The following is a 25,397-nucleotide window of genomic DNA, read 5'->3' as shown; positions in this document are numbered from 1 at the left end:
AGATTGATTAATGCTGATTTGCAGATATACATATTTTATTATGTCTCATCTGTGAAGTAAATTGATTGATACATAAAGGCACCAGTAGTATACCGGTGTTCAAAAGTCACAAATCGATTGAGAGAAAACAAATCCGGGTTACAAACCAAAACCTAGGGAAACACATCAACTATAAGAGAAAAACAAAGGAACAACAGGAAAACCGAAGTGCAACAAAAACAAACGCCAACACACATGGAAACGAACTATTTGATAACAACTGCCATATTCCTGACTTGGTACATTTTAAGAAAAAGTGTTGGGTTGAACCTGGTTTCATGACATGCCAAACCTCCCGCTTTATGGAAATGTTAAAAAATATCGCTAAAACACTACGTGACAGAAATACAGCACAAACACACGCAAGAACATTCATAACAGAGAAATGCACAAACAACATAATATTGATATATGCAGAAAAAGCCTTAAATTCTTATTATTGAAAATTGTGTTCCATTGTAAAACTTATATTGTATATACCACATTTATGGTGTTACTACTTTTGTGTTTTAACTTATATCATGTTAAAAAGTTTTTTTTTATTTTGCATTTAATCAATGCATGCTTTAATTCTCATTTCATAAAACGTATCAAACAAATTTTTAAATGGAAATGTATTTCATCACATTATGAAACACCATATAATTCTGATAAATACTACACAGAATACTAGAATGTATCTATATCACATTACAATTGTAAATGATCAGTTATATAAAAAAAGCCAGGAAATAAAGCAAATATTTTGTAAAAATTATCTATTTTACACCCCCGACGTCTGCAAAAAATCTTAAAACGTGTATAAATGTCAAAAGGGAAACGTTTGAGCTATACCACTCTTAAAATTTCAAAGTCTTCCAGACACGAACCATATCAAAACATCAATCTCAAGTCTTCAAAAAAAATTGTAACGACTAGAATATAATACCTTATTTAAATTTTAAGAATGATACACATGGAATGCTACAACCAAACAATCTTTAATGCATAGTCTGTAACATGATGCAAACACAATTACTTGGGATGTACATTCACAAATATCTTCATGGGGAGATTCATTAACAGAGAAACGCACAAATACATAACATTGATATATGCAAAAAAAGCCTTAAATTCTTATTATTGAAAATTGTGTTCCATGGTAAGACTTATATTGTATATACCACATTTATGGTTTTACTACGTTTGTGTATAGAATATGAATTGTTTTACTTGTATCATGTTAAAAAGTTTTTTTTTTATTTTGTATTTAATCAACGCATGCTCTAATTCTCATTTCATAGAACGTATCAAACAAATTGGAAATAGGAAATGTATTTCATCACATTATGTAACACCATATAATTCTGATAAATAGTACACATAATACTAGAATGTATCTATATCAGTCGAAATACGGAAGGAGATAATGGTATTACCAGTAAAAGACAACGTCTGCTGCGATAGTCGCATCTGATGTTATATTTCTTTTTCAATGTTTAACGATTACAAAATCAAACACAAAGACAAATAAATTACTTGATTTACAAATATATTGGTATAACGTTTTTCTATCTTTACCCTAACTTTTGATATTTAAATGGATTCTATATAACTCCTCCCGGATTTAAGTTTGAACATACGAATATATGTTCCGTTACATAAAATATGAATTATTTTTAAGCAAACAATGCATATACATTTGATAGCTGTTGTTTAGAACTTTAAAATTCATAAATTTCAAAACAGTGCTTTCATTGACTAAACACTTAATTATTGTGTGTTGATGATAAATTAGTGGCAAGATGCTCTTTGCTTCAACTTTGTACTCTATTTTGGCTTTTTAAATTTTTTGATACGAGCGTCACTGATGAGTCTTTTGTAGACGAAACGCGCGTCTGGGGTGTAAATGTTTTTTTTTTTAAATTTGGTATCTTTAATGAGTTTATTTGAGATCATTCAGTGCTAGCCTAAAATTGGACAATTTAGAGGTAGTCAAATGGGGGGAAAAAACACATGCATATTATGAAGACTGTACATTGACCTCTAGATCACTTTCTTGGTTTTGCTGTTATGTTGGATTGACATTCTTATTACTACGAATAGATGTAATCATATTTACTTTGCTTTCATCTTATATTACATTCCGATTTTTCATATAATTCGATCTAAACCATTGTTACTAAACGTGTAAATTGATCATAATGTCCTATCATGTGACGTGTCAAAGACATACCACTGAGAATAACGAAGACGCATAGAGATCTTCATCCACGCAACCCCTATGTCAAGCTTTATAATCATACATATAATCGACTATTATTGAATCTAATTCTTTAGCCAGACTGTTTGTTTTTTTGTTTTTTCTGTAATAATCAAAAACATAAATGGTGAAACTATGATGGAATCGTACAAATTGATATTGAAAAACTGTTGGCTGCACTCATATTTACGTAAAATTGTTTTTTCTTTCCCACGAATAGTAGTGACATATCGGTTTAACGTATCATTCCAGCTAAGTTCGCACCTTTCCTGTGTTATATTGGATAGATTAATTTTAAAGAATGTATATGAATAATGCCAAAACATTTGAAACAAATAAAAAAAAACGTGATAAATACCAATAATTATTGGTAATACTTTATCGCCGAATATGTCTTGTTCCACATTTGAACATGAGTAGGCGTCTGGTTGGCGATACGAAATGTACAAATAGTCTGGCATGTCTCATTTTACTGAAGGCGTAAGATCCAATGTACATATGTTTTAAAAAGTCAGTGCAATATTGCATTACGAGAGGTTGAGAAGTGATCGGTTGAAAAGCTAGATATCTGACAATGTTGAGAAGTGATCGGTTGAAAGGCTAGATATCTGACAATGTTGAGAAGTGATCGGTTGAAAGGCTAGATATCTGATAATGTTGAGAAGTGATCGGTTGAAAGGCTAGATATCTGAAAATGTTGAGAAGTGATCGGTTGAAAGGCTAGATATCTGACAGAGAGGTTGAGAAGTGATCGGTTGAAAAGCTAGATATCTGACAATGTTGAGAAGAGATCGGTTGAAAGGCTAAATATCTAACAAGTTTGAGAAGTGATCGGTTGAAAAGCTAGATATCTGACAATGTTGAGAAGTGATCGGTTGAAAAGCTAGTTACCTGACAATGTTGAAAAGTGATCGGTTGAAAGGCTAGATATCTGACAATTGCGTTTGTTAAACAGCAACAACCTTTATCTTTATTCTAAATAGACACATCAAAGATACCAAGTTTATAACTTTGTATGCCAGACTAATTAAAGATACCAAGTTTATAACTTTGTATGCCAGACTAATTAAAGATACCAGGTTTATAACTGTGTATGCCAGACTCATCAAAGATATCAGGTTTATAACTGTGTATGCCAGACTCATCAAAGATATCAGGTTTATAACTGTGTATGCCAGACTCATCAAAGATATCAGGTTTATAACTTTGTATGCCAGACTCATCAAAGATATCAGGTTTATAACCTTGTATGCCAGACTCATCAAAGATATCAGGTTTATAACTGTGTATGCCAGACTCATCAAAGATATCAGGTTTATAACTGTGTATGCCAGACTCATCAAAGATATCAGGTTTATAACTTTGTATGCCAGACTCATCAAAGATATCAGGTTTATAACCTTGTATGCCAGACTCATCAAAGATACCAGGTTTATAACTGTGTATGCCAGACTCATCAAAGATATCAGGTTTATAACTTTGTATGCCAGACGCACAATTTGTCTACAAAAGTCTTATCAGTGACGCTCATATAAAAATAAGTGAAAATGCCACGAATTCGAAAAGCATTTAGGACCCCAAATTCAGAAAGGTTTTGCCAAATAAATCTAAGTTAATATATTCCTGGGGTAAGGTCCTTTGTATTTCGAACAATTCAGTTTTGTAAATAGCAAATTTATATATACATATATAATTTACTGATTTTTTTCTTTCTCGGTATTAATACTTTAACAAAGTGGTATTCAACCTTGATTTTAAGTTCTTTGAGTGAAGTACATTTTGTTGTCCCCTATTTTTCAACTATCGAACATGAACTTAGTACGACCTTTTGGGGAACAGCGACACATGAGTATTGTAAGAAGCACTTTGATTCACTTATCAAAAGGTATTACATTAATTTATAATCATCTTATGACAACCAATCAACAGTTGTTTGTTCTTTTTATAGCATAAATATAGCAAAATTGGATTTTCATAGTGGATTAAATAATAACAATGGCATTTATATGTACAACCTATTGTTTAGAGAAACATTTTCATGGTGAGAGAAAATGATATTGGAATATATAAATCAAAAGCTATCCTAATCAATACTGTTTTGAAATTCAATTTGATACCACAATTCTATATCCCTATCCGTTATCCTGATGGAGGGTCTGGATGGGGGTCCTCCATTTCTGTATTCTTTAGTTTTTTATGCCATTTTTCTCTATTCTTGATAATTTGTTACCATTATTCTCTAATCTTTATATTTGAGCACCTCATTTTCTTTATTTTTGTGGTCCATTTTTCTCTATTCTTTATATTTTTGCCCATTATTCTCTATATTGTAAACCCCCATTCACACCCTCCTGATGGTACGTTAATTGTAATTGTCCTTTTTTGTCCTCCTGGCTAGTGACCTTTGTAACCTCTATCTCTTGGTTTGTATATATTGTAAAAAGTTATTGTTGTTGTTAATTCTGTACCGATGTTATGCATTGTCTTTATAAGAATAAAGATAGATATATCAAACAAGAAGATTTGAAATTCAAGGACGAGGAGCATAAAAACAGACGTTGACTGATACACCAACTATAAACCGTTTTTTGTAATAGTTCCCAATTCAAAACATTACCTGTAACATCTATATAATCCAGGTATAGTGCTTTCTACGCATAATTTGTGCAGTAAATCAATTGATTGTTCATCTGAATCACTTCCTTGTTGTGTTTGTTGATCTTCTATAACTGGAAACATGTCTATACTTTTGTCGCCATTTCCTGAAAAATGTACAACTACTGTATGTTTTTTGCTGAATGAAACACAAATCAATTTAACAATTAATAATTGTTTGCTTAAAATAAATTACTGTGTTACTTTCCGTAAATGTCTGTTTTTTTCTATAACAGACTTCTAAAGAACCATATGTTGACCTGGAAAGCGTCATTATGTGAACAATATTTTACTATAAAGGATTATGGTGATAAACTTTTCTTCATTTGTAAAACCTTTTGGCTTTTAACAGAGTAGAAAGCAAACGAAGGGAGGCAACCCAAAACCATACGTCTAAAAAAGATATAAAACACAATGATAAAAAGAGAAAAGAAAAGACAAACAAACAAACAGACAAAAGTTAAACAACGCTAAATAAAGCATTGGACATTGACCGACAGGAATCCCACCAAATTCCAGGGGTGTACTAAAGAATTCCGTAGGGGAAGGCAGATCCTGCTCAATCAACCATTTCTAAAAAAAATCCAAAACCCATTACAAGGTTAGGTTCAACCAAAGAATCGAGACGATAAAATAACAATTTCAATTGATATGTTTAATTTGAGTTCGTAAGGACGAATAAAATGAAGAATTAAGTCGATTTGTCTTATCAGATATTGTATCTGTTAGTGGTAATTGGTATTGAGTGTTCAGTAATAACATTGCAACTCTTGATAAATGATATGGTATTACCACTATAACAAATGTAACATTGGTGTTTTCTAACCATTCTCGAGGGTTTTTGATTTTTCTGTAGAAAATATTTTCATTAATTACAGACGTTTTACTACAAGTTTTCAGATCAATTTGACCAGCGTTTCAGGTAACATCAAGACAAAATAAAACGATATTTGATATAGGCACTAATATGATGATTTGGGTATTATTCCATCTACTTCGTTTGTCTAAAATGAACTCTACTGAGCTAATCTGTCTCAGTGTTAAGTGCAGATAACTGAATGATATTGACATTGGTATTTTGGTCTGCTGTTGACAGCTTAGAGAGGATATTTCTATGTTCGAAACATTAAATATAATTTAGCAATTTAAAAGCTATTAAACTTCTCTAGATAGATCTATACATGCTAATTAGCTTCATAATAAATAACGTTCATGCTGTTTGCTGGAATCATTGCATAACATAGGGCAAACGCATATACATGGCAATATTGTTGTTTACTATGGGATTTTTTTTTACTTTTTACAATTAAGAAACACGAGAAGGTATTTTGTCATTTTCAGATTCAGTTTATAAAAGTGTTCCATTTTTTGGCTGCATTCCATATTAAATAGAATCTTCCATAAGCTATTCGGATTTAGAAGAACCTTTCCGCTTAATGCAATTATACCATATAGTTTTAATCTATACTCTGGTGAAGACAGGATAAAATGTATGTCTGTAATTTAAGTGTTATATAGCCAATAAATCATTGTTAACTTTATGTATTTTACGATAAATAAACTCTCATTGTGATATCTGCTGCATTCTAGGAGAAATTCATTTTATACATACGTGTGTCTGTCATTATTCTGGATTTGATTAAGGTACTGATAAAGGTTAAAGTGCATTTGGCTTTTTTACTAACTTCTCGAGCATACCTGATGATTGCGTTCATACAGTACCAAATCAGGAATATGACAGTTGTTTTCCATTCGTTTGATGTGTTTGAGTTTTTGATTTTGCCATTTGATAAAGGACTTTCCGTTTTGAATTATCTTTTGGGTTCGGTATTTTTGTTATTTTACTTTTTACTTTATTAACTTATCAACGATGTTGCTCTGTATGAAATAGTGTACGCTCTGTTTTTAAAATATGCTGAAGATGCTGAAGATATAAAAAAAAGTTTCCTAAATCAAAATGTATCCCTCTAATATAAACTTAGTTCCATCTTTCGGTAACCTTCATGTCAATGAGTCAGTTCTATGACAAGAACCTTACCAGTAGACCTGTTACGAAAAGGTATATACTCGACGCTGAGGTTGACTTATTAGACTTTAAATGAGGGGACTGTGTCAAAACATTAATTATCGATTAAAACAGGTAAAATTCAGTTTGCGTGACGTTAACCAGGTATCATACACACTTCTTGATTCATTTAAAATTAGATAGATTTAGAATAATCAATTTCTGATATTATTGCTTGTGATAATAGGACGGGAAAGGTGTGCGGGGGGAGGGGGTTGATGGTTTTTTTTCAATTATGCTTTTATAGATTTTAAAAACATCACACAATAAGCCAGATTGATTTTTTTTATATTAATTACTGTTCTTCGAACATATCAATTTGTCACTCCACTACTGAACCTTGTCCCGAAAATGCATGAAATATTTGTCACTGGACGAAAAACAAACATCAATCAATCAATCTCTATTAAACCCGCACAAAGCTCTACAGTCTGGTTGATTTTTTTTTTCGGATGTCTCCATACGCTTTATATTAACTTTGAACATTTTTTAGCGCCTAATAGCGTGTTCCGCATATATAGCCGATATCCGTACGATAATCACAAGTTCATGTTTTACATTTTGTTTTTTTTCTGCTCTTGATCTACATTTAGCTCTAAGTTATGACGCCTTCAAAGGGTAACGAGCGGAGAACGGCATGCGGTATATTTTATTTTACCTAAAATGAAAAATCTTTGGGAAATCTAATTTCATATCTGGCTAATTAAAGGCAGTAAATTAAACTGTTGGGCATCATCCTGTTGTCCTAGGAAACTACTATGTGTGAATTGTATATGATTCCTAATGTCCACAAAAACCTGCGTAGGTATGGAATGCCGGTATCTGGGGTAAAATTGTGCCAGAGGCACCGTGTGTAGTCTGGAAATGGTATGAACATTTTTGTCAATTGCCGCTACCGATGTGGTCATTTTATGCCACCCTTCACGTAGTTGTCGTCAATTTTCTGTTTTCAAATAAGAATTACTTAGTGCATAGATTTCACAAAGAATCGGTATCGAAGCATCTATTTGTGCACTCGCAGCATGAACAGAAACTTCAATGAGAATGCAGGAATATATATTTAGGATGTTAAACCGGCAAATAAACGAGTCACATTTTACATCAATGCATTGAGGGTATATGACAGGGAGAATTTTATAAATGTTTGAAAGGCTGGTCAAACGGGTAAAACAATTTCATACCTTAGAATTATGAATTTGAAACTTTGCATGAATATGTATAGGATGTCTTTTTCCAAAGATCCTTATTTCAATGGGTCGAACTAGTCACATTGTACATTAAAATAATATAAGGGACATGGAGCAATTGCAGAGCAGGTATTAATAGATTATTATGTATAAAATCATTTCCAAGGTCTAATAAGGACTAGCAAGGCCAAAGAGGTTTCATGTTGGTCATATATACAATTGCCTAAAATTCACAAAGTTTCAACCGCTGAAAAAAAAACAGCACACTATATCCAAAATAAATTCATAAAAAAGAGTTGCATGTTTTCTATGTACATGCATGTACATACAACGTGCAAGGTTTAAAAGCGCCTAGGTTAGGAGTTTATCACTCAAAACGGGTACCAATTTCTTCCGCTCGCCTGCACGTCCACCCGCCCGCCAGCTTGATTTCATCATAGTATATGATAAGTCGATTTCTGTAATACCCTTGCTTCCTGTCAGTGTTCCAATAGGAAGAAATAGTTAGGGATTTATCATTTTTATTTATCGAGCATCACTGAAGAGACATTTATTGTCAAAATGCGCATCCGGTCCAGAAAAATTGGTACCGTCAATGCCATTTATTCCCCACGAAATAATTATTATGGAATATTTGTTCCATAAGTTATATTTATAAAACGAAATTGTCTATAATAAGTTTTCAAAGGGACGTCTGATATAAGGAACACATGCATTGCATATACGTGGACATCAATACTATGCGGTTTAAACACAAGATTCAATTGATACACAGGTAATCTAAATCTTTAAATCACTTTTGTGCTTTGATACGATATCCGCATTCAAATTCTAATTTGTCAACATCAGCGTCGAATATATACCATTCGTAACACGTCTAGTATTTGTCTTTAGTTAAATCTTAATGTGTTTGTACTTAAGTGGATTTAGTGTTGATTTCTGAGATCTTTAAGTTAAATCTATTGTCAAGACTCTGGACTATCTAAAATTTTATATGACAGACACTTATCTATTATTAAAGACCGTATTTTGACCTTGATATGTTCTTTGAATTTTGTGAGAGCTTGGCTGATGTATTCGTACAACCTGCGACTCGCTTATTTCAAATTTATTAGAATCTAGGGAACCAGAAGCCAAATAAATAAAATCTAAAAGGACCATCAAAGCGTAGGGCAACACAAATAAAACCAGTTCACGCTTTCTAAACCTTTGACGAGGGTGATGATTGTTTGATAAAGCTTTAAAAAATTGAGGCCTTGTTCTCTGAGTGATGTCACGCTACAAAATTCGAATAAGTATATGTTTGCGGTATACCATCTTTTCCGCAAGTTTATTGTTTTCTGTTTGGTAATAAAATAATTATAAGATCCATTTTGTTACATCTTGTGCTCCGTTTATTTGGCAATCGCCAATGGCAGTCAGCAGGGTTTAAGAACATCAGTTGTTCGACCTGCAAACATGAGGTGCAAAAATTTGTACACCATATCCGGATTTCGACAATTAATGCCTCTTCAGTGATGTTAGGAATCTAAACAGTATTTGGAAGGCCATATAATTTACCTCAATTTAGGATAGACTCTTGAATTTTGAAGAGTCGAAATAGGATGAACGGATCATATAAATCCGAAGGAAAATATAATACAAGACCAAACGAAAAAATATAAACAAGTCTAAATTGAAAACAACGTTCAAACCTATGATTGCGTTGGATAAAAACCGCAATTTTTATACGTGTGCATGCAAAACAAATGTCTTGGTAGAGGGGTCTAAATACAGCACAAACAACATTTTCGGAAAGACCAAAAAGTGAAAAAGTATATTTTAACAAAACGCATTTGACTAACAGGTCAAACAACTGATGTATTAAACCCAGCTGACTGTCATGGCGATTGCCAAATAAACATATCACAAGATGTAACAAAATGGATCTTAATTATTAATTTAATACCAAACAGAAAACAATAAACTTGCGGAAAAGATGGTATACCGCAAACATGAGGTGCAAAAATTTGTACACCATATCCGGATTTCGACAATTAATGTCTCTTCAGTGATGTTAGGAATCTAAACAGTATTTGGAAGGAAGGCCATATAATTTACCTCAATTTAGGATAGACTCTTGAATACATATATATATATTATATATATATATATATATATATATATATATATATATATATATATATATATATATATATATATGAGATCAGTTGTTTGAAATAAAGCAATGAGGGAAAATTGAAAATTTTAAATCAAACTACATCGGAGACGAAAAATGACTTATATTTCTAAATATTTGTTTGTACTAGCGTGACCTTAGTTAGATGTTTATCAATCGCGGGGCATTGCCTTCTCCTTTCCGCCGCAAATTCTATTTACTAACTATAATAATTTTACATCAGTTTATCCCTGAGGAATATAAGAATAAGTCAAGTAATTGATATTTCCTTACCAAGCTGCCATGATGAAGGGAACCGTTGATCTAACCGTTTTCCAAATCTACCCTGCGGTCGCCATTGTGGAGCACCATTTCCTGTTGCTATGGTGACAAGAAACACGACGGAGAAAATTGTTATTATTTCTGCTAGTTTCATTACCTGAAAAAGAAGAAAATGAAATCGTATTTGTGTTGATAGATTCTTTCTAAAGATACCAATTATGCATTGGACGTGCATTTCTGCTTCCAGTCGAAATGCTAAGAGGGCCAAAAAAAGAAAGTATTGAGGCTTTATTTAAATATGTAACACTGTTGTAACTACTTTGATTAAGTTTTGAATGCAATTCTTTTGCAATTCCAAATTAAAAAGCAACCGATTTTTAATTAACCTGTCTTTAATTTTGTTCCAACTTCAAAAAAGGTACAAATGGAATTAAAGTTTGATGCATGATTAAAAAGAAGTAACACAAAGTAATAAATTCACTACAATATTTTTCTTTTACGCAAGCTTCGTAGCAATAAACTAATTGGCTGATATGATATCAACACTTTTACAGATCAATTGATTTATAATGCTAAAAAAAAACTGTATCGAACATGTGGCAAGAACTTCACCGATACGCATTTTGACAAATCTTGTCCTTTGCAATCTCACAAATTTTTGGAATACGAAATTAAAACAAAAATTAAAGAGGATACTAAAGGGCAAATAAAAAACTTCAGTAAAAGAAAGAAAGAAAACACGAATAGACCAATAACAGTCAACAAAACTATACAGAAAACCGAGGATTGAGATATAGGAACCCTACTAAATTACAGGGGTAAGCGCATAAACATTGGTAGGTTCAAAACAGGTAGAATCTAGCATAAGCAAACATGTTATCCCAAAACTGTAATTAGAGTTATGCATTAAAGAGATGACACTGACTGTTTTGGTAGGGATTTTTTTTAAATACCCCATATGGACTCTTGTTACTGGGAAAGCGTTTGTTATCAGATACTCTTCAAATGTATACAAAGGTTTCTACTGGTACCTTTGATGAGTTCAGTAAACAGAATAACTGGAAAAGGGTACCATTTTTTAAGATGGACTTTTGAAAATATTCCATATTAATAATGCGGGGGCGTTGGGTTTGTGAGCTCACTCACTGACATATTTCCTCTGACCTTTTGATAACTAAAAACCCTTGTCTAAAGCGGTCTGGGCGGGCTACAAAATGTCTAAATACCTTATTCACTCCACAATGTTATTCAAAACATAAAAAAATAAAATTTGTATTCAATGATTTTTACGAAATATATTCAATGTGAAGTTCAGGTAAAGAGCTATTTGAACCTTAATACATTATTACAATTATGTCAGTGAATTTTGTCAGTGAAATTAGTTCAGATATGCAGTTTGAAGTTGTAATGCTTTCCCTGTAGACACAACCTTTTCAATGTTACAAACATTAAACTTGACATTTTCGTTTGTGGCCAAGAGTTTTGAAATTATTTTCGATGTCAATACCAAATTATTAAGCTGCTGCGATGATAAAATAATGGATTATTTATTTGGAAAAAATAAGTAATCGAGAGAAACAACATAAACTTAGATAATGACAATATTAATGTCACAATATTACAAGAGTATTCCTAAAATAACAGTAATCCGCTCGAAACGCTCAGAAAAATATATTCGTTTAATAGAACAAACGAATTATGTTGGTTCATAAAATGTGCTAACAACTTTGAATGTTTTATAAAATAGTTAATACAACACACGTGATGTGTACGTTTTGATCCCTTATTTGTGAGTCAAAACTATTAGATGTGATAATGCCTTTAAATTCTGCTAAAACAATCACTTTATTTTTCAAAACAACAACACAAGAGAGTATTTCCATGTGAAACTAATTTAAGGTAATGGTTTGACTTCTCTTAATTAGAGACTAAAAAAAAATACATCAAAGGGAACATGATAAATCATAAGTCGAAAAAAGATCGACATCAAAATAGAAAAAAAAGGAAAACACAAACAACTGTCCACATAACACTTAATAGAAAACTAAAGCCGGAGCAACACGAGACACCAGCGGAGTAGATCACAGGTGCTCTGGAAAGGTACACAGACCGTGCTCTACATGACTTTTGTGTGTCAACGGTCGTGTTGCTCATGGCATATACAACTTTGGTGAGAAATACTTCTGTTATAGCTTAGTGGCTTAGTGGCTTAGAGTGGCCATTTTAAACACAAAGATTACAGGTTTAAAAGATGTGATGTTCTAATTTTCTATTGAGAATCAAGCTCTCCTGTTTGATATAGCCTAATTAGGTCGAGTGGTCTAGGGTGCTGGACGCTGGACACTATGCAGGCGATCTTACCACGAATCAGGGTTTCGATTCCGCTGAGGGAAGAACAAACATTTGCGTTAGTCTAACATTGTTGGGCTAAATTTCAGACGAATGAATATTTAATGAAATCAGAATTAAATATACATTTATATTCCAATATCAGTGTTTAACACTATGGTTGCCAAATTTGGAACAAGGTACTCAGTACGTCATCATAGAAAGCGATAAAATGCGTCATTGACAAAAACCAAGTGTCAATTGACGTGAAGTTTTAATTATTTTGTTATGATGATTTCGATTTATAACATATACAATAATTATTAAAAAGTATTGTCACATTTTGAAAATAGTAATCTGATTAACCAAACAGAGATCCATGCTGATCCATGTATTACGAACATTTACATTTTTATTCTCTCAATTAAGTGAGGTTAAAATTTTAACTCCAAGAGAACTGCACGAGTATGTGAGAATGACTGTCCCTCAAACCAACATTTGGAACATTCTGGGGTATGTCATCATAGAAAGTTGTACTTGTGTCATTGACATAAACCAAGTGTCAATTGACATAAACTATAGGCTTTAATCAAAATAATTCTTTAATGATAATTTCGTTCTATAATGTACAAATGTTTTTTTTTCCTTCAAAATAATCACATCTAAAACAACAGATATATGATAACATGAAGGAGTAAGTGATATATCTTATCAGTTTACATTTTAAGCTCTTTCCACTATTAGTATTATTTTTACATTCGAACGAAATATAGTAAAGGGGAGGGGCGAAGGAAAAGTTCTCGAAAGTTTTATTTAACTATTTAACAGTCGTGAATATGCTATTAATTAAATTATGAGCTAATTTAAACGATTCGGTATATTATGATGGCTGAAATCAAATCTTTGATTCTAATACCGAAGTATTGTAGTTTTTGTGCTTGCAAAATCAACATTTTTAAAAATTTTGTTCAATAAAATAAAGTTTATATACGCCTGCAAAGTACTGCACGAATGACTTACTGGGGGAACAAATATTCGCCCATGGTTGTTATTAAACAAAACCTAAAGCCAATACAAATACGCGATTTTTTTTTTTTGCAATTTTTGTTATTTCAAAAATCGTATTTTCACCCAAAAATTCAAAAATCGATATTAGAACTTAAAACTTTAAACTTAAACATGATCTGCTTAAAATTTTGAATGCCTTTGCAGATATTTGAATACTTAATTCTTATCTTCGAAATTAAGTGCCGACTTTTGTCATCATTTTCCGCAAAATAAATTTGACCCCTGTGTTCAATAACACGGTATTTTCTGACTTTCCAATTTGGTCAGATTCTTTAAATCATATGCATTTGCTTTGTACATGAATGTTTTTCATTGGATAATTTACCAGTTTTTCCTATTTATTATATTTTATGATAAATTGGAGTTCAAACTTGTGTATCGTTACTTTTGTTGACTAGTATATTTGAAACAAAGAAAAACTGCTGTGGAGTCTTGTCATGCTTTTGGTATAGATTACAAATGATTCCGAAATTTTCGAATTTATTTTACTGAAGAATTCGAAGAAGTCCAGCGATATATAAAAAATGGCATCAAGTCTTAATATTGTTCATGATTAAAAACAGTCTTATAAATGTTTCACCACTAACTGAAACGTATTTAGTTTGCATATATCATACACGTATACTTGTGATGATGATGTAGATATAAGAAACAAAAACAAATCTTCTTTTAATCTTTGCTATTATTGTCCTATTGGTACTCCTCTTAACGTCCAATATGTAGGTGTATGCATGATCACAACGTCCATGTCAATTGAAAATATAGAAAGTATTATTGAGAAGAACTTACATTTTGAAGAATTTGTCCCTTCATGTTGCTTGTCCTTTTTCTGATCTCTAAAGTGGCAGAGATATCGTTGAGAATTCTTTTTATTAAGGTTTAAATACCAATCTCATTTTATGCAAAATATTTTTCTTTTATAAATTGATATTCATTGTTAATAAATGTCTCCGATTCATTTATTAATAATACATCTGACTTAAAACAATATTTTAACAAATTCATAGGAAATGGATTCATTGTCTTTTGCAATTGTGCAAACATCGGAAGAACATTTTATAAAATACAATTTTCACAGCAACGTCATTTTGTCGTGATTGCATTTATATTCCTTTCAAACAATGATCTCTCTTGTGTAAATATTAATATAATGTCGAAAGGAATCGGTGGTATGTCACAAACAATATCGGATAATGACTTTGCCACCCACCCAAAAATAAATAAAACTATCATAGTCAAAACAAAAACAAGGTTATTTTTGGTACCCGTTCAAATAATAATGAAATAAGAGTATATTTTTTAGCCGTGTAAAATTGTTCAAGATTTGCATTTATTGCCAATTAGATTATGAGAGAAGCTGTTATGAAATATCGAAAATGTGGCAGTTTACTTTCGGCATTAAAATCCTTTCGAGATGATATTTAAGTATTCTTACATGTATTTCTGTTTTAAACAAAATCAATCTAATTAAAATTAAATCTCCGCACTTGCTCCTCGTTGTTTATATGTCGCGCGCGACATATAAACAACGAGGAGCAAGTGCGGAGATTTAATTTTAATTAGATTGAAACAAAATAAGATATGAATAATACTAAAAGATACCTTTTTAACTTATGTTTGAGATATGATTTTCGTTTTTGTTTGACTAGCTAGTTTTGCGGATTTTTTGTTCTGTTTCTGTCTTATGTTGGGAATTTTTTTTTGGGGGGGGGGGGAGGGACGCGTTTTTTTTTTTTTAAATTGAACTGTTGTTTGCTAGGGCAGATATTTTTCCCTTTGTAACGTTTCTATTTAAACTGATACCTTTCATTCTCTCCAGGATAGATTGTTTTGAAAATTATGTCCCACGGTTATGGAATTGCGGTAAAATAAATCAAATACAACTTATTCTGCGTTTGAATATTAAGTAAACAATAATGAAGGCGACTTAATGATATCAATTGTTTAACTTTATAATAAAACTCGAAACAATAACAACTATCAGAATTTTTGTTTACATAAGAGGGTCTTGATGGGAGGGGGCCGGTGGTGGTGGTGGGGGTGGTGGGTGGGGTGGGGGCTTTAATTATGTATTCTTTGATTTTTCAAGTCATTTTTCTCTATTCTTTATTCTTTATAAGTTTTGTCCATTATTTTCTATTCCTTATATTTTAGCACCCCATTTTTCTCTATTCTTTATTTTTTTGGCCTATTTTTCTCTTTTCTTTATTTTTTGGCACGTTTTTCTGTAGTACTGGCCCATCATTCACTATCCCGTAAACCCCATCCAGACCCTCATATAAGATAGGAATTTTAAAAGTTTGTTAATGTTTCACTCAAAAGAAAATTCAAAAGTATTAAGTAGATAATATCAGTAAGTTTTTTTGAAAGGTTTTGATTTTTTTACATTTAAGTTTTTATATACCTCCGAGTATGTCGTTAATACGGCCCATCTAAATTTGTAAACGAATTCTTTGTCTTTTTTCAAACAGTACAGACATTTTAGTTTTTGTATTCATAGGAAGAAATATTTACCATATTGTTGTAGCTATAGTCTTGCGTCATATTTGAATTCATTTATTTAGTGCAGTAACACGGCCTAAACTAAATCGTGTATACGTTACTACGTTACTACGATACTACAATAGCTGCATACCTCGATACCGGAAAGAAAGAGACAATTAACAAATGAACTAACATTTTTTGTTAAAGCAGAAATCGGAAAACTTAATTTACTATATAACAACCGTACAGAAAGCTATTTCCGTCAGACAGGAAACTCATTGGGCAAGAAAGAGTTAACAGTCCGTAAGACAAATATCATTATTAGAGCGTTTTAAAACATACATTGGTATAATTTTTGTTAGAATCACATTTTATTAATGCCAACGAACAAAAATTATAGTATTACTCTAGAACGACACGTTCTTGAAATTTAAGACGAAGGTAAATACACGAGGGACGGCTCTGAATGATGCCGGTCACGTCACTTACCTAACGACGTCAGATAATTACTAAATTTCATATTGCGACGAAATGTTTGTTCCTTTCTTGTATTATGTTGCTTCTTACGAAAAAAAGGGACGAGATGAGACACCAATGTGACTGGCTTCAATTTTAAAACTTGTCAACGGGACTTCACTATACATTTTTTAAGTATTTAAAGTGCATTGATGCAAACGATTTTCACTTGATAAGGACGTTAACGTTATGTTGTATAAAATTCTTCACAAAATGTATCAGCATCTATATCTATTTCTAATTTTGTTTTCATTTTCACCACTGCATATTTTTCCAAAAGCAGACTTTTTGTTGTTTTATTGAATACAAGTTCAACATTTACATTTCCGGTGAAATGTTAGCGAAGAGGATAAATTTCTTGTCAGTTTATTATGGGCAAAGAATTAACTGCTGTAATGCAGTCTTTGGTTCAGATGTGTATGGCATATCATTACCGTGTTTATACTATAAATAGTTCAAAATGTACTTACACACCCTCATTGTGACTTTTAAATATCTTCTAACAAGCACAGGAGTGGTCAACGGGTTTAAAAAGGCATGTAGGTCATTAATTTGTCCTGTGACCGACGCGTTAACCCGATCGTTAACCCGAAAGTAATTGATTCAATCAAATATTATGCATTGATCTTTATGTTATTGAACATTGCTGTGTGAAATTATCATTGATGAAGAACAACAGATTTTTAATTATGAAAAGGTATGATTTCTTGTTATTGTTAGAAATCACTTTTCATTAGGGTCAGAAAGTTGAAAATTTATTTATATTTCATATCTAAGTATTTCTACAGTACATCGGCTGCGTTTGAAGTTCGATCGATTTTACGAAGCTATTTTTCACCTTTGAGTATCGCATGTTTCGTTTTTCAAATATTAGAGGGGCATGAGCTACGATTAAGACAGACATTTAAAATACAAATCTTTTTGTTTCAAGTATTAATAAAAGCGTAATTTTGAAATGATACTTCGTTAAAAGCAGTTAGTTTGGCCCAAATTTATCAAAATAAGCTCAAAACATCGTTGATGTATCATTGACTTGCAAGTGAATAATTCGACCTCATGTGAATCCGTATTCATGTGAACTTTAATTTAATCCCTTAGCTGGAGATGGGTTACGCATGTACTAGGCGTGTTCAGCTATTAAAAGGAAAATAATGTCAACATTGAAAGTGACACAAGGGTGATCCATTTCGTTGACTGATTCGATCCACAAAAATCATTCTTATCCAGGTAAAAACGATGATTAACTTTTTTTTTAAAGTTTAAACCTTTAACATGAAATCAAACAAACCTAGAAAAATCTTATTGCACGTGGTCGCTATCTATTTATATTTAAAATTATGTTTCTATAGGGTTATATGACCGTCGGTAGTCTTCAGATGTCATCTCGATGGTTAATTAGATGACATCCAAAAAAACACGAAATACTGATATTATATATTATCGAGTCCATGCATTGTTAATTGTTTATTTTAGACTTATTATAATTTGGATATACGTTTTTAGTATGTTATAAATCAAATATGAGAATTTGACAGCGAATGCCCCTTTAAACTATCTATCTCAGGTGGTATACTCTTAAACAAGCGCCCCAAAAGTGAGTTAAAGGAGATTGATTGTAATTAAATTTACTCATCTTATTTGGAAATAAAATCCATTTTGAATAAAAATATACCGCCACGGTATATAACCATAAATATAATCATTTTATTTGCTAAGCTTAAAAGGATTTTTTAAAAGTAAATGTAAATTAGAAAAACAGAAATATGGTTCATTATCCAACATTTCAGACATCTTGACGGATTATTACCAAACTCATGTTGTATTATTTCAACAATTATACTAAAAAAACACAAGAACTTGGTTTAATTATTATCAAAAGAAAATTATTCCACAGAGCAACCTTCCATTAACAATGCAGAAATTAACATTTTTCATTAAGCAGAAATAAGAAACATGTGTTTCCCGCAAATTAAAGGAGAGTATTTACTTCTTGTTTGAATAAAAATAGTCCCTACTATCACATTCATTCTTTATAATTATACATGATTTTATCATTTAATCAAACGATTATTGTGGGAGAAAAGTTAACTTAATTTTCTCTATTTTCCTCCATTGAAATGCAGTTTTTAATAGTCATATAGCATGGTTAACTTTTATTGTTCATTCTTTGTACAAGGTTAAAAAAAATTGGAAATGAAAGAATATAATTATGATTTTCATAAAATACAATGAAATTGCGGTATCCTTTGATGCAATACAAAATCGATGTTTAACCGGACAATTAGACGGACTATTATTATTATCACATCTGAAATACTCATATTATAAATAAGTAAGAAGATTTGTTTTTCAATACACATTTTATTTGTAGTTATTTCAATGTTCAAAATTAAACGAGGAGAGATAAAAGCTGACAGTTAACCACTGCCACATTTTGATGTGCCTGTACCACGTGCACGTTTAGAACCTTTGGTCTGAGTTATTCACCACACATGCTCTCTGGTCACTCTCTAGTTAATCTTTATTCTCACAAACCATAAGTTTAATGCTTGAGATACATGTAAATTGATTGAGACCGTAACTTCTTAGTGTCTTTTGTTTGTTTTGTTTATATTTCTGTATCTTGTTTACATATACAACTACAACTTCAACTCCTTATATTTTTATGAAAGTATTATGCGCTTTTAGTATGCTTTGTGCTATATTCAGTTTGCTTCAATTAACTTGTTAATAACAGATGATATATGCACAGTTAAAGAAGTTTACACATGTTTTTTTGTGGTTCTTCTAATTGTTAGGTTGCTGTGTGGTATTGATTATTTTTGTCTGTCAAATTTATATATTTTAACACATTGTATCTTCAACTTTCTACTATAAACCTGTGTTTACAAAATTGTATTTTCCGTTAACAAAGCCGAGAATATTGACATCTCACGTGCATTTAGTTAGAAATATAAAGGAATTATATTTCTTATAAATATAACACGATTATCAAGTAAAAGAGTAAAAAATGATTAGTTAAAAAAAAACATATTCTATTGTATTAATTAAAAAAAGCAAACGTGTTTTTAAGTAGCTACTAATGTGGACTTTGTCCTCTTGAACTTGCAGGTTGTACAAGGCCTCGACATACTATTCTCTTGATAAGGTAACAGTGTGCTATATCCTTGCTTTAAATAACGGCGTAAACGCAGTCAAACACGGTGTTCTTGTCGTGTTAGAAGTTTTGTCATGCAAAATAAAAGGGTTATTGCACGAATGTTTGAGAATATTATCCCTCGTTGAGTATTCATCAATATCAAGGCGATAGCCTAGTTACCTCGACTTAAGTATTCATATATTAAAGTTGTGTAATATGATCATGTGCATACGATATTGGGTAAATAAATATGCCTTGTAATATCAGAGAATTGTACTTTTCTGTCTGAAAATACATTTAGGTGCTAATTCGCAGTCAAGACTGATAAGCGACAAAACAGCTGATCATATTACTTTAATACTTTAAACATGTGTAAATGGTTTTATACACATTCGTTTAAAAAGTGAACAAAAACACCAACAAACATGTAAAAAAGAATAATAGATGAAAAATACGAAAATCAATAAATATTTCCAATGGAAAATAATTATCCCTCATCAGTATCAGTTGCCGCAAGTGATATATATCGCTCATATTTGGCCACATTTGTCTTTAATATAATTGATTGGGTGGTTTTTAAAAAAAAAAGATAAACTATCATCAAACTAAAACGAGGTGCGGGGTATATGTCAATTAGACAACCAAAGGCACAAAAAAAATATCGAGGTCAACATGCGGTGCTCAACAATAGTTAGGTGTTTATACAATAAGAACTTAATTTTCATAACAATTGGTGAATAGAATTAACAAACATTATAAAAGAAAAGATCTACTTTGAACACCAAATTCCCTGAGGAAGAAAAAAAACGAAAAAAACAAAAATATAATAACAGGCAAGTATTGACATTAGTCCTTGGCACAGGTGCACTATCATGTTGCGGGTTTACCTAGTTTAAAAGCTTTTGGTTAACTTTGGATTGAAAAAAAGCCTTAATTTATTCTGCAATCAGTCTTTCTACTATGCAAATACTGGGTGGCAGATAACATGAACCGATAAACGTATACTAGACGTTTATAGTCTCCTGGTATCCTACTTTTGTTGCGAGCGAACGGTTATGTTCAAATTACTTTTAACGCGTCGTTGCCACGTCAGACAGTTGATGATACGTTATATTTGTTAAAGGGAGTTGTTTCGGATACCTTTTGCTCTTCTGTGTTTGATTATAAAGATAGCCAGGAGGTAATCTGTGATACTCTGAAGCTTGTAAGTACTTATACGTAACAAGAGAAGTCCATATTTACTAAACTTTGCTTTACTTCATATCAAGTTTATGCTGGTTTAAGAAAATGTATCTTTAAAATTCAATTAAATCGGTCCTGAATAAGGAAAATAATATTTATAAACAGTCCACTTTGACTTATTCTGTACAATGTAGGCAAATGTAAAATTTATTTGATGAGCTTTAGAAAGAGAGAGAAAAGCGTTGCTCGCCGGGCTTTTCTCCTGTCTCGTTACGAGTACAAATACATTTTATATTTTCATACACTGTACGAATAATCTTTTTATCCTGCAATTTAACATTGAGCATAAACATATAGTTTTTCCACCATCTAAATCGTTGTTGAATGAAATCGACATGACTTAAACGCGGACCGCAATTAGGACCCTAAATTGAGCTGTTACATTAAATAGAATGTTTTATAACAAATATATATACTTATACTAGTATGTATACGTTGTTTTTATACCCGCATTTGCACTCTTTAACAGATAATGGTAAAAATAATTTAGATTGCATCCCAAGCATCTGTTGGAGATACACTTACTCGATAGTGTAAGTAACAATGTGTTGCTTTTCAACAATATATAATTCTTGGTTGTCAAATTGGTCAAATTGCTTATGTCACGCCGGTAACATCGCATAGGTGTGCGATATATTTTTATTCCTATACATGAGAATTTACCGTATTGCCAAATATACAATGGAGAGAAAGAGACTACAATTCGCCTTAGAATGGTATTGTAAACATATTTTAGATAATAAATAGAATGTATTAATAATTCAAATGTTCTGCTTACAAGCGTACAATCAACTTGTGATACAAGTTAAATACATATGACATCATTTCTCCATTTACGACCGAGAATGGTACACTGAAACGCCTTTGTTCGTTATTCCGATCATCCATGCGTCTGTCCGCCCACCGTATTGTACCCCTTTTACTTTTGTCATACACCATTCAGCTTTTGAGGATTCAAGAAATGATTTGGTATTTGTTTCAGAACTTTATAATGCTAAGTTTCCGTGTAAGTAATTTTCAGATCTACCAGGCAGTCATTTCTTATTTACCTATAGTTTGAATTTGATCTATACCCCTTTTGCTTTAAATTATTTCGTAACATACAACTCAGAATATGTATTTTTTTTTTTATGTATTGATATAAGGAATGACTTTTTATAATTGGTCTTGAGCTTAATAATTTCAGTTATATATAGTAAGCGATTTTCAGAGCTGCCAGGCAATTTCTCCATGTCATGTTTAAAGATACTTTGAGTTTTTATTGTACCCAATGAGAATAAAAAATGTCTTCACTGTCGAATGACAAGCGGGGTATAATATTTTGCTCGACATCGTGTGCAACCTATTGTTTGTTAACACTAAACACTGAAAATTATAAAACCGTTGGAGCATGAAAGGGGACGCAAACAAATTCCTTTAAACCAGCAGGCAGTAGCGTAATTTTGTTCACCTAAAACAAACGGACGCCATTTATTTTAAAAGAGGCGGAAGATACGAAAAGGGATATAACTGTTATTTTCTTAATTGTGTCAAATTAATACCGATACATTATCATTAATTAAATCATTCGTTTTAAATATGAAAAAAATGCGTATCTGCATCCACACTTTTAATGAAGTTTCTGTTGATATCTGCTTTTATTCATTTTATCAAATTGTTGTATTTTACTATGGATACATAGATATTTACATTAGAATTTGCGTATCCCAGACGCATTTTTGTGATGCCGTTGACAGTTTGATTTCAAACAAACGTTTCCTTTTCGTATAAGAAACCCTTCATGAATGCAATACGACTATAGCACGGACATAAAAGTTAAAAATGTATAATATCTTGATGAAATGAAACCAGTTTGATTTATTAGAGGTGTAACGCCATTTGTAATATAAGCATTTACTTACCCTTTTTTGCCAAGAAAAGTTTATCCAGGAATCTTATCTAACATTACTTTACATTTAAAACAGTATGAATATGTTGGTAGTTGTGATGTCAATACTCTTTGTAATGCTTTAAAAGACAATTGTCACATTCAGCATCCCACTGACGAATCACTTCTAGGTTTGCAAGACTGAATCTGGAACAATTGGCGAATTTTTCCCGGAAACGTAACAGAAAATTGGATTAGAGCAACAAAAACATTCCCGAGACCTTCATTACAAGTAATTCAAGAGTGATCCCAGACTTATTACTACTCGGCCATCTTGTTAAAGGGCGCTATTCAATCAAAAAATTACAATAGACAAGTTAGGATGCCAAATTTATGATTTTTATGGTCAATTCAGTTTCCCACCTTTTGTGTAATTCATGTCTGTTTCAAGTCTGGAACAAGTCCGCAAAACAGACAAATATTTCATTTATATATATAATATATAAAAAAAAATGTAATAGTTATGCAAAATGCTGTTGTCTTTATTTGTGAATAAAAATATACAAATGACACAAGGACATACGTCAATCATATGAAATACTTTGGTAGAACATATTAACTTTAAAACTTTCATAAAAATTATAGAGGCTCTTACGAGTGTATATCAATGGCAAATAAAAATGAATCTGGAGTTGAAGCAAGAAAATGTTTTAAGCAAAGATTGTGTTGAAATATTCCAAAATTTTTGACATAAAAAAAGTATGGCTGCAGTCACACTTTACACATCAGCTGATTTCATGGGTCACTTCAATGTACTAGAAATAAGACATGTTTAAAACTGTATATCAAAATCGACAATAATGTATCAGATTATCTTTATTCATATTGATTCATTAACAACTTATTTGAAGTCAATGATGGAATGCTTGAATTAATTATTTCCACTTGTCTTATGAAACCTTTATTTGAATATTCATTTTAAGGAACAAGCTTCAGTTACATAATCTCTACATCTGTAACTTTAGACAAAAGTTTTCTGGATCTACTGAAAAGTTCTGGCATCTTATACATGCATTGATCCTACTACTGTTTAAAGTGAATAAAGTCACACGCATACAAAACAACCTTAATATAAAGAAAATCTATTTATTGCATTGAATATATTATTATTTTAATGTCACTGACATTGTTTTGTTGAAGGTAAACATTATGAACTCAAAATGTTAATAGCATAAAATGATATCAAAGAGATCATCGACTTCTTTTGTCACAGATACAATTAAAATCTGCTTCATATATTTACATACATCTAGATAGATAATGAAGGTTGGTTGTGAACCAAACCTTACGACAAAAGAGATGATTTTAGCTCTTCCTTTCTTAGTAGCAACATTCCAACAGCACCTACATATGGAGTACAAATATATTAATATGATATACCAGAGCTTATGTGTCCTATCATGGTTTCCTTGATCGAGGGTTGCTGGTTACAATGAAGCTATTGAACCAAGTTTGAAGTCTTTTCATTAAAAGTTTTAAGAACGCCATCATAATTTGGTTGACCATTATGGGATATCACATATGGACTGATAACACAGCTATTTCGTAGTGCAATTCTTTTTAAAAATTGCACCTGCTCTGTCCAAAAAAGAATTTTACAGTGTAGTGTACAAATTGTTGGACAAATTTTATCAAAGTTAAAGAAAAGTCTATCGGCTCTAACTCAAAATATGGACAATTTTATTTTAAGGGGGTATATATTTCAGTTTGACATCTTCAGATATACTAATTTTTGAACTTTTCAAACTGAATCAAATCACAACTTTATCTAAAAATAAATATTCCATGTAATTGCTTCCCCCTACTAACTATTTTATGCATAAAAATATGAAGAAATAAATTTAGAAGGTGTATGAAAAACATTTGCAAGTTATACACTGTCCACACGGACTCTATTTGTCTAGACAACGAAAATCAATGGACGATAACTGTGTTTTCTGACCATATTACGACGAATGTGTTCCAATTGTCGTAGCCACAATCACGCCCTCGATTATGACACCACATAATGCAGCTTATCGCCGATTTTAAACTTGCCTGAGTAACACGGCAGTTGTCGCTATCA

General features: G+C 31.6%; 1 protein-coding gene across 2 annotated transcripts in view; it reads right to left on the bottom strand.

The window, feature by feature from the left end:
- The window catches only part of LOC127730139 (uncharacterized), a 45,625-nt gene that overhangs the window by 3,221 nt on the left and 17,007 nt on the right, over window positions 1-25,397 (bottom strand). The window contains exons 1-3 of one of the 2 annotated variants that reach the window (XM_052238288.1): window positions 14,814-14,920; window positions 10,641-10,785; window positions 4,899-5,043 (exon numbers count right to left, since the gene is read on the bottom strand). In XM_052238288.1, coding sequence (XP_052094248.1) covers window positions 4,899-5,043; window positions 10,641-10,785; window positions 14,814-14,837 — 314 coding nt within the window. In that variant the 5' untranslated portion in view covers window positions 14,838-14,920. Of the gene's footprint in view, window positions 1-4,898; window positions 5,044-10,640; window positions 10,786-14,813; window positions 14,921-25,397 lie in introns of those variants that run through there. The other variant, XM_052238289.1, reaches the window with a different exon arrangement.

Source organism: Mytilus californianus, unplaced genomic scaffold (assembly GCF_021869535.1).
Source record: "Mytilus californianus isolate M0D057914Y unplaced genomic scaffold, xbMytCali1.0.p SCAF_2, whole genome shotgun sequence".
Taxonomy (NCBI): Eukaryota; Metazoa; Mollusca; class Bivalvia; order Mytilida; family Mytilidae; genus Mytilus; species Mytilus californianus.
This window is presented reverse-complemented; position numbering and strand designations above follow the sequence as displayed.